The sequence below is a fragment of the Fulmarus glacialis genome, unplaced genomic scaffold (assembly GCF_000690835.1).
Source record: "Fulmarus glacialis isolate BGI_N327 unplaced genomic scaffold, ASM69083v1 scaffold35944, whole genome shotgun sequence".
Taxonomy (NCBI): Eukaryota; Metazoa; Chordata; class Aves; order Procellariiformes; family Procellariidae; genus Fulmarus; species Fulmarus glacialis.
This window is the reverse complement of record NW_009209326.1, coordinates 1,437-14,637: the sequence shown is the minus strand read 5'-3', so window position 1 is coordinate 14,637 and position 13,201 is coordinate 1,437. Positions and strand designations below refer to the sequence as shown.

The window sequence follows — 13,201 nt, the reverse complement described above, 5'->3', positions numbered from 1 at the left end:
GTATGAAATGATTTAAACTGACCTCCTCCATGTGGGTGCTGCTTATTTTTGTTTGTGTGGTGCCTGCCCCAGATTCATCTGATCTTGGTTGGCATCCCTCAGCACTATCATAAAACTGGCAATGATGAAAACTCCTCAATATATGAATTTTTATTTAACAAAGTTTCATTACTTTTCAACAGGTTTCACTGTGCTAGTTCCTCTGGAAAGCAAACGTGCCACAGACAGGTGAATTGTGAGAAATTCCTAAGGGGTTATCACTTTCATCTCCTCTACGTAGCAAGCGTGGAGGAAGAAAAGGAAACCTAGCTTACTTACTGTGCAGAGGAAAAATCTGCTTTAAGTCATCCAGCAACTGTTTCCACTGTATGAAGATGACCTTGCCTGGAGTCAGAAAGCATGTTCTCCACATACTATGAAAGTGGATAAAAAATATCTCCACAAAATTCTTGGCTTATGGAGAAGATTGAGACATCATTTTCAGACAGGCCTCTGTTTTTGTGAAGCTCTACTTGCAGTTTTATTTTGTAGGAATAAAACACAAAATCACTTTTGATAAGTTCATAATCCTTATCTTAATGAGATATCATTAATTTGCCTACAATGCACCTAGGCTGACGTTCTTGATTCAGTGTAACCCTCTGAGGCTCTTTTTTTAAGAAACATTTCTGTAAAGCAGTTCATATTACTCAGCAGATGATTAAGGGACGCATAATGTTTTTAAAAAGAACGTTATGATTGTTTCCCTTAGCAGCCCGATCCACCCTGGAGAGAAGTGCTTGATTGGAGGTAACCTTTGCAGCAGACAAATGCCATTTGTTATCTCTATGAAAAACTGATCCAAATCCAAGTTAAAAACCTCCAGCAAAAAATAATTATAAATTCACACGTACTCAGTGGCAGGCACTTGATAGCATATGGCAGCTAAATATGCCAAGGATTCTTTAGAGCATACGCCATCACTTAGCAGCTCGTAGTTGCCAAACTGCTTGTGCTTGTGACATCCCTCAGGGACCAAACTCCTACCCATGCCCCCTGCAGGCCCTAAGCTGATCTTGTCCTGCAATTTGTCCTTCCCATAGACAGGGAAGACTGTAAGAGTTCAGACTGTAAGGGAAGACTGTAAGAGCCTTCCCCGACTGTAAGAGTTCAGCTTCTCCATGTTTTTTGTGATAAGACTGCATCTTCTCCTGTGTGATCTGTGCTACCATGTACGTTACAGGGGATCCACCTTCAGGTTTTATGGGCTGTCTTAACTCAGACATTTCTAAATGCTCCGTAACTAGAGTTTTGCAGACTCATTCTTCTAATTTTAATGTCATCTTACTTTTTTGTGATTTTCTAAATGTAATCCTAGGTTAAAAAATTATGTCTGACATACTATGTGTGCTTTTGTCAAACCTCTGACTTTGGTGAAGAAAGAAAAGGCCCAAACACCAGTACTGTAGATGCTGAAACCTTGTATGAGGCAAGGCTTGTACAAAAAGATAATATTTTCATTAGACTAACTGATATATTTGGAAAAAAACCCCAAACTTTATAGGCCTTTATAAGCCCTTCTTCAGATCTGAAATAAAAGCAGCAATCCTGAAAGATCTTCTAATTTCCATCAAGTCAAGCTCATGTTTTATCCAAATTTGTCCAATATATTCTACTACTTTGCCATAATACTCTATAACCAATGTCCATATTAAATGCCAACAACACAAAAGATTCTGACACGGACTTTGGGTTTAGCAGGTTTTGATCTGAAGTGTTTACCTTTGGTTACAGGTGTCATCTTTCATTCTTTCTGACAGAGAAATGACGGAGGGGAATATCATGCCATTAGTCCCACACAGGAATCCCCATTGAAAAGTGTGGAGAGTTTACATAAAAACTGCTGGCAGGAAATGGCCACCAGCGATTGACTTTCTTAACATTCCCCTGCGAAGCTGTGCAACTCAAGGGCCAGCAATGCTGCTTCCACAATGGAGATCCTGGAATGTTTACTCACCTTTTTTTTTTGCGTAGCTCACATATTCCCGCTAGGCTTACGCTCATACAGTCCTGTGACTCTTTGTCGGTTCTGTTGCCATTAGGTCTCCTCGAACCAGTAAAAAACCCACACGTCATAGTTTTGTGCAAAAGCAAAGGTGTCGGCTCTGGTGGATGCATGTCAGAATTTGTACAAAACAGATATAATAGGATCATCTTTCATAGCTATCACTTTAAAATACCTAGCTGCTGAAAGCAGAAATTAATAGATACATAATATAATTCTTGATTAAATCATTGTTATTAATATCACATAAATGAACTATAAAACCAATAAAGTTTCCTTTCATTAGTTTGAAAAGATCAAGGGTATAGATATTACTTAAAAATGTGAAAAGCCAAGAATATTGCACCTTACTCTGGCGTTACCTTGTAACTACAGCTGTGAATTCTAACATCTGCTTAGTGACTTACAATTTACAAAATAGGGAAGGATGCAATATATGGTTCTCAGACTGACTTGGCAGTATTCCAGAGCTCTAAACTGCAAACCGTAGGGTTTGATCTGCATTTCTTTTGACCCTCCTTGAGCAAAAAGCATTTGCTTTTTGATGATATTTTTGAGAACACAAATACCTACATAAAATCCTGAGCATTATTGTCTTAGTGAGCTCAGTGGAAGACCGGGATCAAAGACTATTCCAGGGCATGCTAAAATGTAACACAAATAGCTGTCAGTTTGCAGAAAGGTTTTACACTTTTGCCTGGGTACTTTGACTCTTTTAGAAAAAAAGAAAAGCGAAACCACAAACCAGGTGCAAACCCTAGATCAAGATTCGTTAAAATATTTTTTTTAAAGCACCATTGCTAATCCTGGTCACCCACTCATTTTTGCTCAGTTAATCACTATGGCATAAATCAGGCAGGATTTTTCTGTGTGGCTTGTTAAACATGCCAATTTGACAGGCTGTTTTAGGAAAAGGTTTCTGCTCTTGCTGTTTAGTTTAGCAGATGCTGGGTTGCAGTTCCGTAATTGAACGTAGGGGATTAAGGAGACAGAAGGATCTCCAGGAGGGAATATGGCAATTGTCCAGTGTAAACCCAACTGCATCCAATAGGCATTCCCATCAAGGACAGTCCCCAGTTCAGTTATCCATTTGTCAAATCAACTTGACATCATCTTCTGCTTGGAAAAATAACTGGCCTAGTTCTGCATTCAAGGAATGGGATTAGCTACTACTGAAAATATGGCAGAGAGGATGGAAGGAAGCAGGTAACAGTGCAAAGCAGATCAGTATGATAAGATACAAAGGTTTCCTAAGTACACTGGTTTTGTTGTAAATTGCTGAGTACAAAGGAAAAAAACAATGCATAGAAAGTTCGTAAAATGATCACAAGCCAAACTGTAAGCCTTTCAGAACTTTACACCTCTAGCTGGCACAGCTAGTAGATACGTGAGAGAAGCACTAATAAGTAGAGAGAAAACTCTGAGGGGAACCTTAGTGTTCTCCATCTGTCATGGGCTAAATAGGTCTTATTGATCGTCTACCACTTGATTTATACTAAATGCTTTCAAGCATTTCACATTTGTAATTTTCAAATACAAGAATAATTAAACCTTGATTTATGGGAATTACAGAAACACAGGTAACTTAGATTTTTGTCCAATCTTTAAAAAATATGTACCAACCAGCAGCACTCAGCTGTACCACAGATATTCAGAAAGTGAATAGAATATTTCAGCTTTAAAATAATAGCTGCTTGAGTTTTGGCAGGTTTTGGGGGTCTGAATAATGCAAAAGGAAGAGTGAAAAAGCTTTGGTGTTGGCTGCAGTTGTGTTTTTGCTGTTTCTAATACTGGGTCACAGAAGATACAAAGGTTTTACAGCCCCACTATAAAACAGCTCTTTATCTTTTCTCCACTAATTCTGTGGTGTCACATTTAACTAAACTAGGAAACTGGAGATAATATGGATGTTTGCAGATTAGATGTCAGGTAATAAATAACACTAATTTCACATACCTACAAATGTAAAGGCACCTTATCACTGTTTAAGTTTCTCACTCTTTGTAATGCCTGCCAACATTTTAACCCAGGCAAATTACGGTATTGTTTTTGCTGTTTTTTCACTGGGATAAAATACACAGTCATAATATCCTTTTATCAGATTTCATGGTATAAAAGGACTTCGGTGCTTAATTCAAGCTGTATGTTGCTGAGACAATTTCAGAGCTCCTGTTTTGGAAGATGTATTTATCTTACCTTTTAGTCGTCGTCTTTTCTTTTCACAGTGGTCTAAGTACCACTTGCCCAAGAAGATGCAGCTGTGACCCTGCCCAGTCAGTGCAATGCTACAGAGCTACGGAGATCCCCAGAGAGATTCCTTTTACCACCAGGAAACTCTACATCAGTCACAGCAAAATTAAACAACTCCAGGTAGGAAAAAATCCAGTAAAAATACTTTCTGTAGTGCACTGTAACTGAAAGTTGTGCTTCCCAGATGGTGGTGGCTTTCAAGTGAAGGTAGAATCTTACTCCACATTCTCAAAACTGATGAAATGCTGCCAGATCTGGTTTTATTTTTCCTTACTTTTTAAGGATATGTAAATATATTCCTATACTGTTTTCATTATCCTGCAGTCTCTGAGCACCAGTTCATGCTGCCACAACGGTATTTTGTATACAACTCCAGAAATAGTAATTTACAACTAGGAGCCAAACAACTATTGACTTCCAGAGTAATTTTTTAACTTTTTAAAAGCTTTTGCTACTTTTGATACAATATAATACTTTTTCACAGTAAATTGAGAGGTTTTATGTAGCTAGAATCATTTCCCTTATGAGTGAAACTGAAGTTCTTTTCCCCTTCTTGAGTTGCAAGTTTCAGGTACAACTGCTGTGGCGGAGGGAGTAAGTTAAGTTAGAGTCTAAGGCAGAGCATGAGATGTTTCTAAAAGCAATAATCTATCTCATAACTCATATAAACAATAGCAGCTTCTAACTGAAGCTGCCAGCTATTTGTGTTATTAAAAAAGTTTATTCTGGGTTTCTTGGGGCATCACTGGATCACATCATTAAAGGCATGATCAGTTTATGCTCATTTTGCACTGCACTCTGGAACAGTGCATCTCTGTTTCCTACACTGTAATATATTTATTTAATAAATTCAACTTCTATAGATAGGCATGAGGGAAATACAACCACCTGTATTATACGTGCTTGCTGTGTATCAATTTACTACAAATAATAAGAAATGTTTGATTCAAAAGAGATACATTTTCTCTCAAATATGGTGTCCTCTTGCAAATAATGTAACTTTAACTGCTCTGAAATGCATCTTTGATTTTGCTCTCAGGCTTGAACGAAATAGGCTAGAAGGCAGCTTAGAGCAGCATCTGGGATACCTGCTGCCCACTGAGAAATAGTCAGTAATTTTACAATTTACCATGAGAAAGAGTTTACTTCTCTTTTAGCCGCTACTAATACCTCTCAGTTTTCTTGTTTTAGCTCCCATATCTGCAGGAGTCAAAGTTCATTGGTGTGATTTAGCTATATTGATGTGCTCTAGTTTTAAACAAAAGATCTGTCAAATGAATTCTTTATTAGGAAATACATTTTCTGTGCAAAAAACCCCTGACTATTTTCTTTCCAAGATAAGGAAGATGAGCCATTTTTCCTTTCTTAGGCTAGTGCCAATACCTGTCAAGTACTCCTCAGTAACTAGTAAAGTGGCCTTGGGTTCTGACTAGAGCAAAAGACAGGTGTTATAAAGCATTTAAATGTTGGATACAAGTGAATAGAGTAGTGGAATAAATGTTTTATGACTGGTCAGAACAAACTGTGTGAAACCATCTAAGGAGACAGTTTTTCACTTTATACATTAATTCAACTGAGCGATCAGTATGCCTTACTTCTACTACTGACTTTGCACTGAAAGGAAGTAAGTCCTTTCATGCTACCTGCCTGTAGTTATGTAGATTCTTTCCTTAAGATTAGACTGGGTCTGTGAATAAATTTTTCACTTTTCTCTCTGTGCAACAGATTATGCTTCTGAGGTCTTGACATCATCAATACATGTGCTTAATTTTACACAGCTGAGCAATTCCACTGGCACATATCATAGTGCTTGTAGAATCAAGTTTTGATTTCTGCTTGTGAAGTACATGTCTGGAAACACTAAAAGAACTTTATAGGGGTTTTTTGGGTTTTGTTTTTTAAAGTTCTTCATTTACCTAATCTTAGAGAAAATAACGTATTTTCAAAAAGAAGTTGAATGGAAGCCTAGACTTTCCACAGCTGACCTCCAAGAGACTTTTATATGTAAGCATTCATATATACTATGGTTTGGCAATTAGCCGCCTCAGAAGAATAAACAAATATTGTTTCAAACAGAGCACCAGTTACTTTTGGACATTACTTTGCATTGGTTATTATTAAAATTGTAAAGAAATGAAAAAGAAAAGAAGATAAGTTTGTATGCTAAATACAGTATGTTTTGAAGAAAAACAAGAAAAAAAGGTAGATCTTTTTTACCCAGATCAACTTTGTATTTGTTCTGACAGGGTTGATCATCATTGAAAACACTGGCTGGGATTTTTGCTTTTGGTATTTTTACAAACTGGGGTTTGTTATAAACCGACTTCATAATAACAAAACTAGATTATTTTTAGCATCTTTTTTTCAATAATTTCTGCCTCCTCCTTGATTTGAAGGCCAACTATAACCTGTTTACTCTCACTTTAAGATTTAGTTTATTTCTAACTATATTAATATGTGGGGTTTTATCTGCTAAAAGAAAATTGTTTATCTGGCCCCCACAATAGGGCACTGGTTTAAGAAACTGCTTATAACAAATCCCAGTTCACAAAAATTCTAAAAGCAAAAAAAATGTCATTAAAAAATGACAAAATTATTAAAATGTTTCTATTAAAATAACAGCATCTTATATCCATTTTCAGGAGATCTACTTTTTAAAATGTAAAACTGTATTAGTATCACTTTACAGACAGTCCAGTTAGAGAATAAAACATCACTTTGTAGTAAAAAGAGAGCTGATAGGCTTTCAAATATGTCTTGATTCATATTGGAAAGACTAGGTGGTTTGTAACAGCATGGATAAATGTTTAAGTCTCAAAACAGCACCGTCACAAAGCCTGGCAAAGCACACCAAATAGGTGGAAAACAGAAATTACAATAATCCACATTAAGAAGCCTAACATCATTACAGAATGAATGTCTGTACATTGACCTTCACGTAGCTCTCCGTCTCTTAATAAGATGAAAATTAAGCCTCTTAGAGACATGCAGCAATCAACTGAGGAAAAGCAGGAAATACTGCTTTTGAACTTATAGGAGAAAATGTGTTGAACTTATGAAGGTTCACATTTGTTTCAATTTCCTTAAGACTGTTTTATCACTTACATATGACTATGTTTTTCTGCTCTTGAGCAATGCAGTTCATTCCTATGGGACTTCTCATGGTAAAGCTTTGCAAGATTAGCCTCCTAATCGTGACCAAAACTGGACATGCAATTCTGTAATTGCTATATAGCAATATATATATATTACAAAACTGCATTTATAGAAAAAATAGAAAATGGACAACTTTGTTATTTGTCTCAACTTTGTTGAGAATATAATATTTCTTATGGAGGTACATTCCCTCATTGAACTTAAATGTAATTGATGGAGAAACCTGCATCAATAGAGGTTCCATATCTATACTTTCTCACTAACTGCATCAAATTTTGCAATGCTCGGAAATGACTTTAAAAGACTGAATAAATGTAATCAGAAGGTAGTGACAACGAAGGATACCAAAACAAAATGAAATCTGACTCTTCTTTCAGAGCTGTGTGGGCTCTAATTTTAACGGAAGTTAAAATGCAGAGTTTGTAGCTAAGGTAAAGAGATACAACCCAAAAACATGCAAGAGTTGGATAAATGAAGGTGGAAGGAATCTTTTAACAGTCACCTTTATAAGCTGATTTCACATATGCAAGTATGATAGCCAAATGTATTCAACCAAGATCATAGAACAAAATTACTACCCAGTACCTGCGCTGCAAAAGGACTTGTACTGCCTTCTGTGGAGATTCCTGACTGGGATGAGGGGTTATGCTGTAGAACATGTTTTACAGCTTCTCTCAATGAGAGTAAAATGTGCTGGTAGCTGCTAAGCCCTGGGGGAAATAGCATGAAGACTATAGTGTTAGTTTAACATCTCTTACTGATGTGGTACTCCTGAGACCTGTAGTGAGATGTTTATTGGACATGGGAAGGGAAAATGGATGAGGACACTCCTTCCCACCTCCCCCATGGATGAGGACACTCCTTCCCACCTCCCCCATGGATGAGGACACTCCTTCCCACCCTCTCTGCTCATCTTGCTCTGAGCTTTCTGTGATTCCCACATAAATGAATTTTTAAAAATCAAGCACCTGGGCAGCATCTCTGATAATTTCAGAAAACTACTGTTTAAGCAACTGGTGTGCTTGGACAACTCCCGGGTTCACCCTCATTGCATGCTTCCTCATATCTCAGCTTGGAGGAAACTGCCAGATTCACTTAAGTTTGCTTCTTAACTTGAGACACAAGGTGGCAAGCTTTGTAAATAAACAGGTTCCATCAGAGCAGAAAAATAATGAAACAATTAGTATGCCTCTGTATATTATAGTCACAGTCAACATCTAAGTTCCATTTACCACTGCAAAGCATCTGTTTATTGCCAACTAACAAAAACTAAGTTCCTGTAAAGGCAATCTGTTCCGCAGAGGTGATTTTCAGACCAAGCTGATCTGACGCTTTTGGTTTGGTCATCTTAATATGCGAGTTTTTTACTTTAAAGAAAAGGAGAGATAGTGGGGGCAGAGAAGAAACACAAGCGTCGGATTTTAGTTTCCTGCCAAAACTTTATAGCAGGGAGATGTGATGATATCTATGTGTACTTCCTCTGGGGAATACACGCTGCAGTGCCAATACTGCTGATATACGGAAACGGCTGCATGATGAACTCAAAACTGCTCCCGCAAGCTCCGTTGGGCGCAGTGAACATTAACAACCATCTACTCTCTGCAAAGATTTCTGCCACTGGTGATATTAGCTCTCCATTTTACATAGGCTATCCACCAGGCAGAAATAAAAGGAATATTCCTTCTTCAAACCTGTGTGTTTGCTCAAAACCAGACACAATATGGCGATAAACAACAAAATTATAGAAATGTAAGTAAATACTGGCAAACCGCAGGTACCTATAGTAACACCTCTATCATTACCATTTCTCTTAGTTTCTCATTCTAAATATGTAGTTTCCTGATATATATTAGCAATTGTGAGAGCATCCAGAAGAAGTAACCAGTGAAGAGATCCATAAATAGATGGTGTACTATCATATGAATTATTTTTTTCTCTTTAAGATTACTGACTTCAGGAGAATGTCAGCCCTTGAAGAGCTGGTCCTGTCGTGCAGTGGCACAGAATCAATAGAAAACAACACTTTCAAAGCTCTGAGCACCTTGAAGTCCCTGGAACTCTACAAAAATCAGCTAACACAAATACCTACCTTCCTTCCATCTGGCCTTGAAATTTTAAAACTCGCTGATAACTCCATCAACACTCTGCATGCGTCTGATTTTGAAGGTTTGATGAAACTAAGAGTGCTCGATATTCGGAACAACTTCATTGCAACTCTGCCTCCGAGTGCATTTTCTTCCCTTTGCAATTTACAGAGTCTGATTCTGGATGGCAACAACATGGAATCTGTGTCTGCACCACTTAAGCTTCCCAGGCTGAAGTATCTGAGCATGGCTGATAATAAACTGAACTTGTTCCCAACCAACTTCTTTGCATCTTTCCAAAATCTACAGTTTCTCAGTTTAAGTGGCAACTTTCTGACAAAAGTGCCTCTTGACCTACCTAAATCTCTGCTGTCACTAAAATTAGAGAAAAATCAACTCAAAACAATAAGACTTCGAGACATGAAACACCTAGAAAACCTGTCTGAGTTCTTCCTGTCAGAAAATCAGCTAACATCAGTAGATGGTGCCCAGCTTCTTCCTAACTTAACAACACTGGAGCTGTCTAAGAACCAGCTCCACACCATGCCACTCAGGCTGCCCGGCAGATTGCAGAAGCTCGACTGCAGCAATAACCTGATTCAAAGGGTGACAGCGCAGGACTTCCAAGGACTACAAGACCTCAAGCACTTGTTTCTTGACAACAACGCTGTTAGCATGTTTGAGGCAGGAGCTCTTCAGCACTGTGCGCAGCTTTCGAATCTGGCACTGGAACAGAATCTCCTCATTTCTATTCCGCTGAGGCAAGTGAATCTGAGGACAGCTGGTTCCCAGGTGTCATCTCTCCTTCCTTACATTATGAGAATGAGTGCCAAACTGGAAAAAAATTTGCATTCAGACCCAGTCATGGTAGAAGTCTATCCATACCATAAACCCACTGCCATACCTAGCACTAATTAGCACTCTCGTAAGTAGTCTTAGCATAGAAGTAGAGCTGTTTTTATTAGATCTGTGGCCCCCACTGAATCTACTCATTTCACATCTCTCCCTCACTAAGTGAGACTACTTAGTGTAATTAGCACACAAATAAGAGGAACCTGCTAGGAGAATATAACAGAATGATTACAGAGAAGTTATACTACTGCTTAGATTTATCTTCTCCCATAACACAAAATTAATAGAGCATTCAATAAAAAGGAAAGACAGCAATTTTAAAGCTGATGTTTCTACCAACCCACACTGAGTTTATTATTGCTAAAATATTAAGATTTCAGGAGCTGAGTCTGATCAAAAAGAATGTGCTTGTTCAGTGGATATTAGCATTCCCAACTTCATTAAATTCACACATTACGAAGTATTTGGAATGCGTATAAGCTCTCCGGCTTCAGGCTATAAGCAAAATTCTAGTCAAAGGAGCACAGAATAAACATCCCTTGGGCACACTGTGTTCGTTAATGCCCTGCTTACAGGTTCTCTCACATTCATCTGTGTGTTGGTCCTGGCCATTATCAGAGATGGCATATTAAGCCAAATGGAGGCTGGTCTGATACAAAGTGGCAATTTTATTATTTTAAAAAGCTGTGCAATAAGATGGCATAAAAATAGCGAAGCAGTTCTATTAACATCAACTTCTTCAACACAACTGCACTATTAAATTTTATTTTTATGGCTTGTGGACAGGTTTAACTAGCCCAAATAAATAATGCAGTAAAATTTCAATTCGTTTAGCATCAAGTCCTTTAGCATTTTAATCTCTTTGGCAGCAGCTTTATAATCAGAAAGTGATTTAATGGTGTATAAATATTTGATTTCAGTCTAGCTTGACAGGAATGTTTAATGCTTTCTAGTTACTTTAGTATTATCTAATCCATCTTATTTTACAACCTTCGTAGTCAAGAGAATTAACAGGAAGAAGTTCTCTATTAGCCTTTAAACAGTACAGCTTTTAAGGAGATATTGGGGACTCTTATTTACAACTCAGCAATGAATATAGCTTTCAAAGGGAGGCTGTAAACATAAAAGAGGGAAAAAAATGACAAGATGTAAAATTTATGTATTTAATTTAATTGTCTGCTGATCACCAGGTACACATGGATATACAGAAATAAAAGTATTACTTCTAAGTAACACTCTTACAACTGAGATTACTTCTCAGTTATCTGAGAACTCAGTCACCAGTGTCAAAGGCTAAAAAATATAGTTAATGTGCCACAGTTAAGGGGTCTTAGCAGTTATTCAGGAGGAATGAGGAGAAAGAAAGCTTCTTTTGTTTTCTTCTGAGAAGAAAATAATCCACTTCATTTGGGTCGTGAAACACTGGAACAGGTTGCCCCAAGAGGTGATAGAGAAGAAGGACTTGAAAGAACAGTGTTGCCAAGTTTCCCTAAACTTTTGGTCTTTAATGTTGCTATAATTTGGTCATTGGCATACTTACGGCATTAAAGACTACAAAATGCATTTTTAAGCTTGACATTCAATTGAACATATAACTTTCTTCATAGTACAGTAGGACTAAAATTGCTGTTTAGTTCAGTTGCAGAAACACAGTCAGTACAGGTCAGAACTGCAATAATTACAGAAAACGGTTCATGTGTGCATAGACAGTATTCCTATAACTCAAAAAAAAAAAGACATGAAAATTTCAGGACCGCATCTTTTTTGCAGAAGATAGCATTTTTGTTAGTGATAGTTTTATTTAATATGTCAGATGTGCCTGGGCAAATACCCACCACCAAATACCACTTAAACAGAATCAATAGGATGAACATAACACATTTGTGTTGTTTTATTTTTATCCAGACTTCCAGACACCCTTGCTAGATTGGATCTAAAGGGAAATGACATAGAAGATGTTGGAGAACAAGAGCTGAAGGACTTGAAACAGCTTCAGGTTCTAAATTTACGGAACAACAAGATATCTGCCTTGGATCGCAAAGTCTTAGAGTATTTACCTCGTCTCCGTCATCTGTATTTAGATGGAAACCCTTGGAACTGCACCTGTGACCTTCTCCGAACCAGAAGAGCGCTGGTGGCCAAAGGAACGGATGTCAGGGGAGGACAGTGCGCGGCGCCGGCAGAAAGCCGAGGAGAGAGTTGGATGTCTTCCAAAAAGATTCTGCAGCAGTGTGAAGATAATCTGTCTTCCACGGAAAGGGGCAAAGAGGACAGAAAGAAAATGAAACCCAATGAGGCCTCCAGCATTGGAGTAAACACAGATGATGATTACTACGATTATGAATTAGATTAATCACATGGTTAATCTATGGTGAACCTTAAAGTTGTCCAGAGCTGCCCTCTACCACCAGCGTCTCTAGTGACAACCAGCCTGCTGGTCTGCCATTATCTTTTCCTCTTTAATTTGTACTGTAAGTCTTAATAGCTGGTGGTAGAAAGGATGCCATTGTAAACTAAAAATCGTAAAAAAAAGTAGGTTTTCTATGCCATTAGTACTATGTAGTTTGAGGGAAGTAAGAATACAATTGCTATCTCCTAGAAAAGCAGCCTGTGACGCTGTGTGGACCTTTTTATAGTAGAGCATTCTTATAGTTGCATAAAAAAAACATAAATAAAATCCTGCAATACCACAAGATACTATTTCTAGGAGTCTGGCATTCAACACATTTAAACTCACAGGTCTGCAGTTTGAGATGGAGAGTTACACCGATGCGGGCAATTTCTCAGGATTATTCAGAGATTCTTGCTTTTGAAA

At 37.7% G+C, this 13,201-nt stretch overlaps 1 protein-coding gene across 1 annotated transcript; it reads left to right on the top strand.

The window, feature by feature from the left end:
• Nucleotides 1-3,200: 3,200 nt before the first annotated feature.
• LOC104076067 (asporin-like) lies at nucleotides 3,201-12,739 on the top strand. Its single transcript, XM_009576789.1, has 4 exons — nucleotides 3,201-3,250; nucleotides 4,270-4,414; nucleotides 9,394-10,295; nucleotides 12,292-12,739. Exons 1-4 carry the CDS (start codon nucleotides 3,201-3,203, stop codon nucleotides 12,737-12,739), a joined length of 1,545 nt encoding a protein of 514 aa, XP_009575084.1.
• Nucleotides 12,740-13,201: the final 462 nt, after the last annotated feature.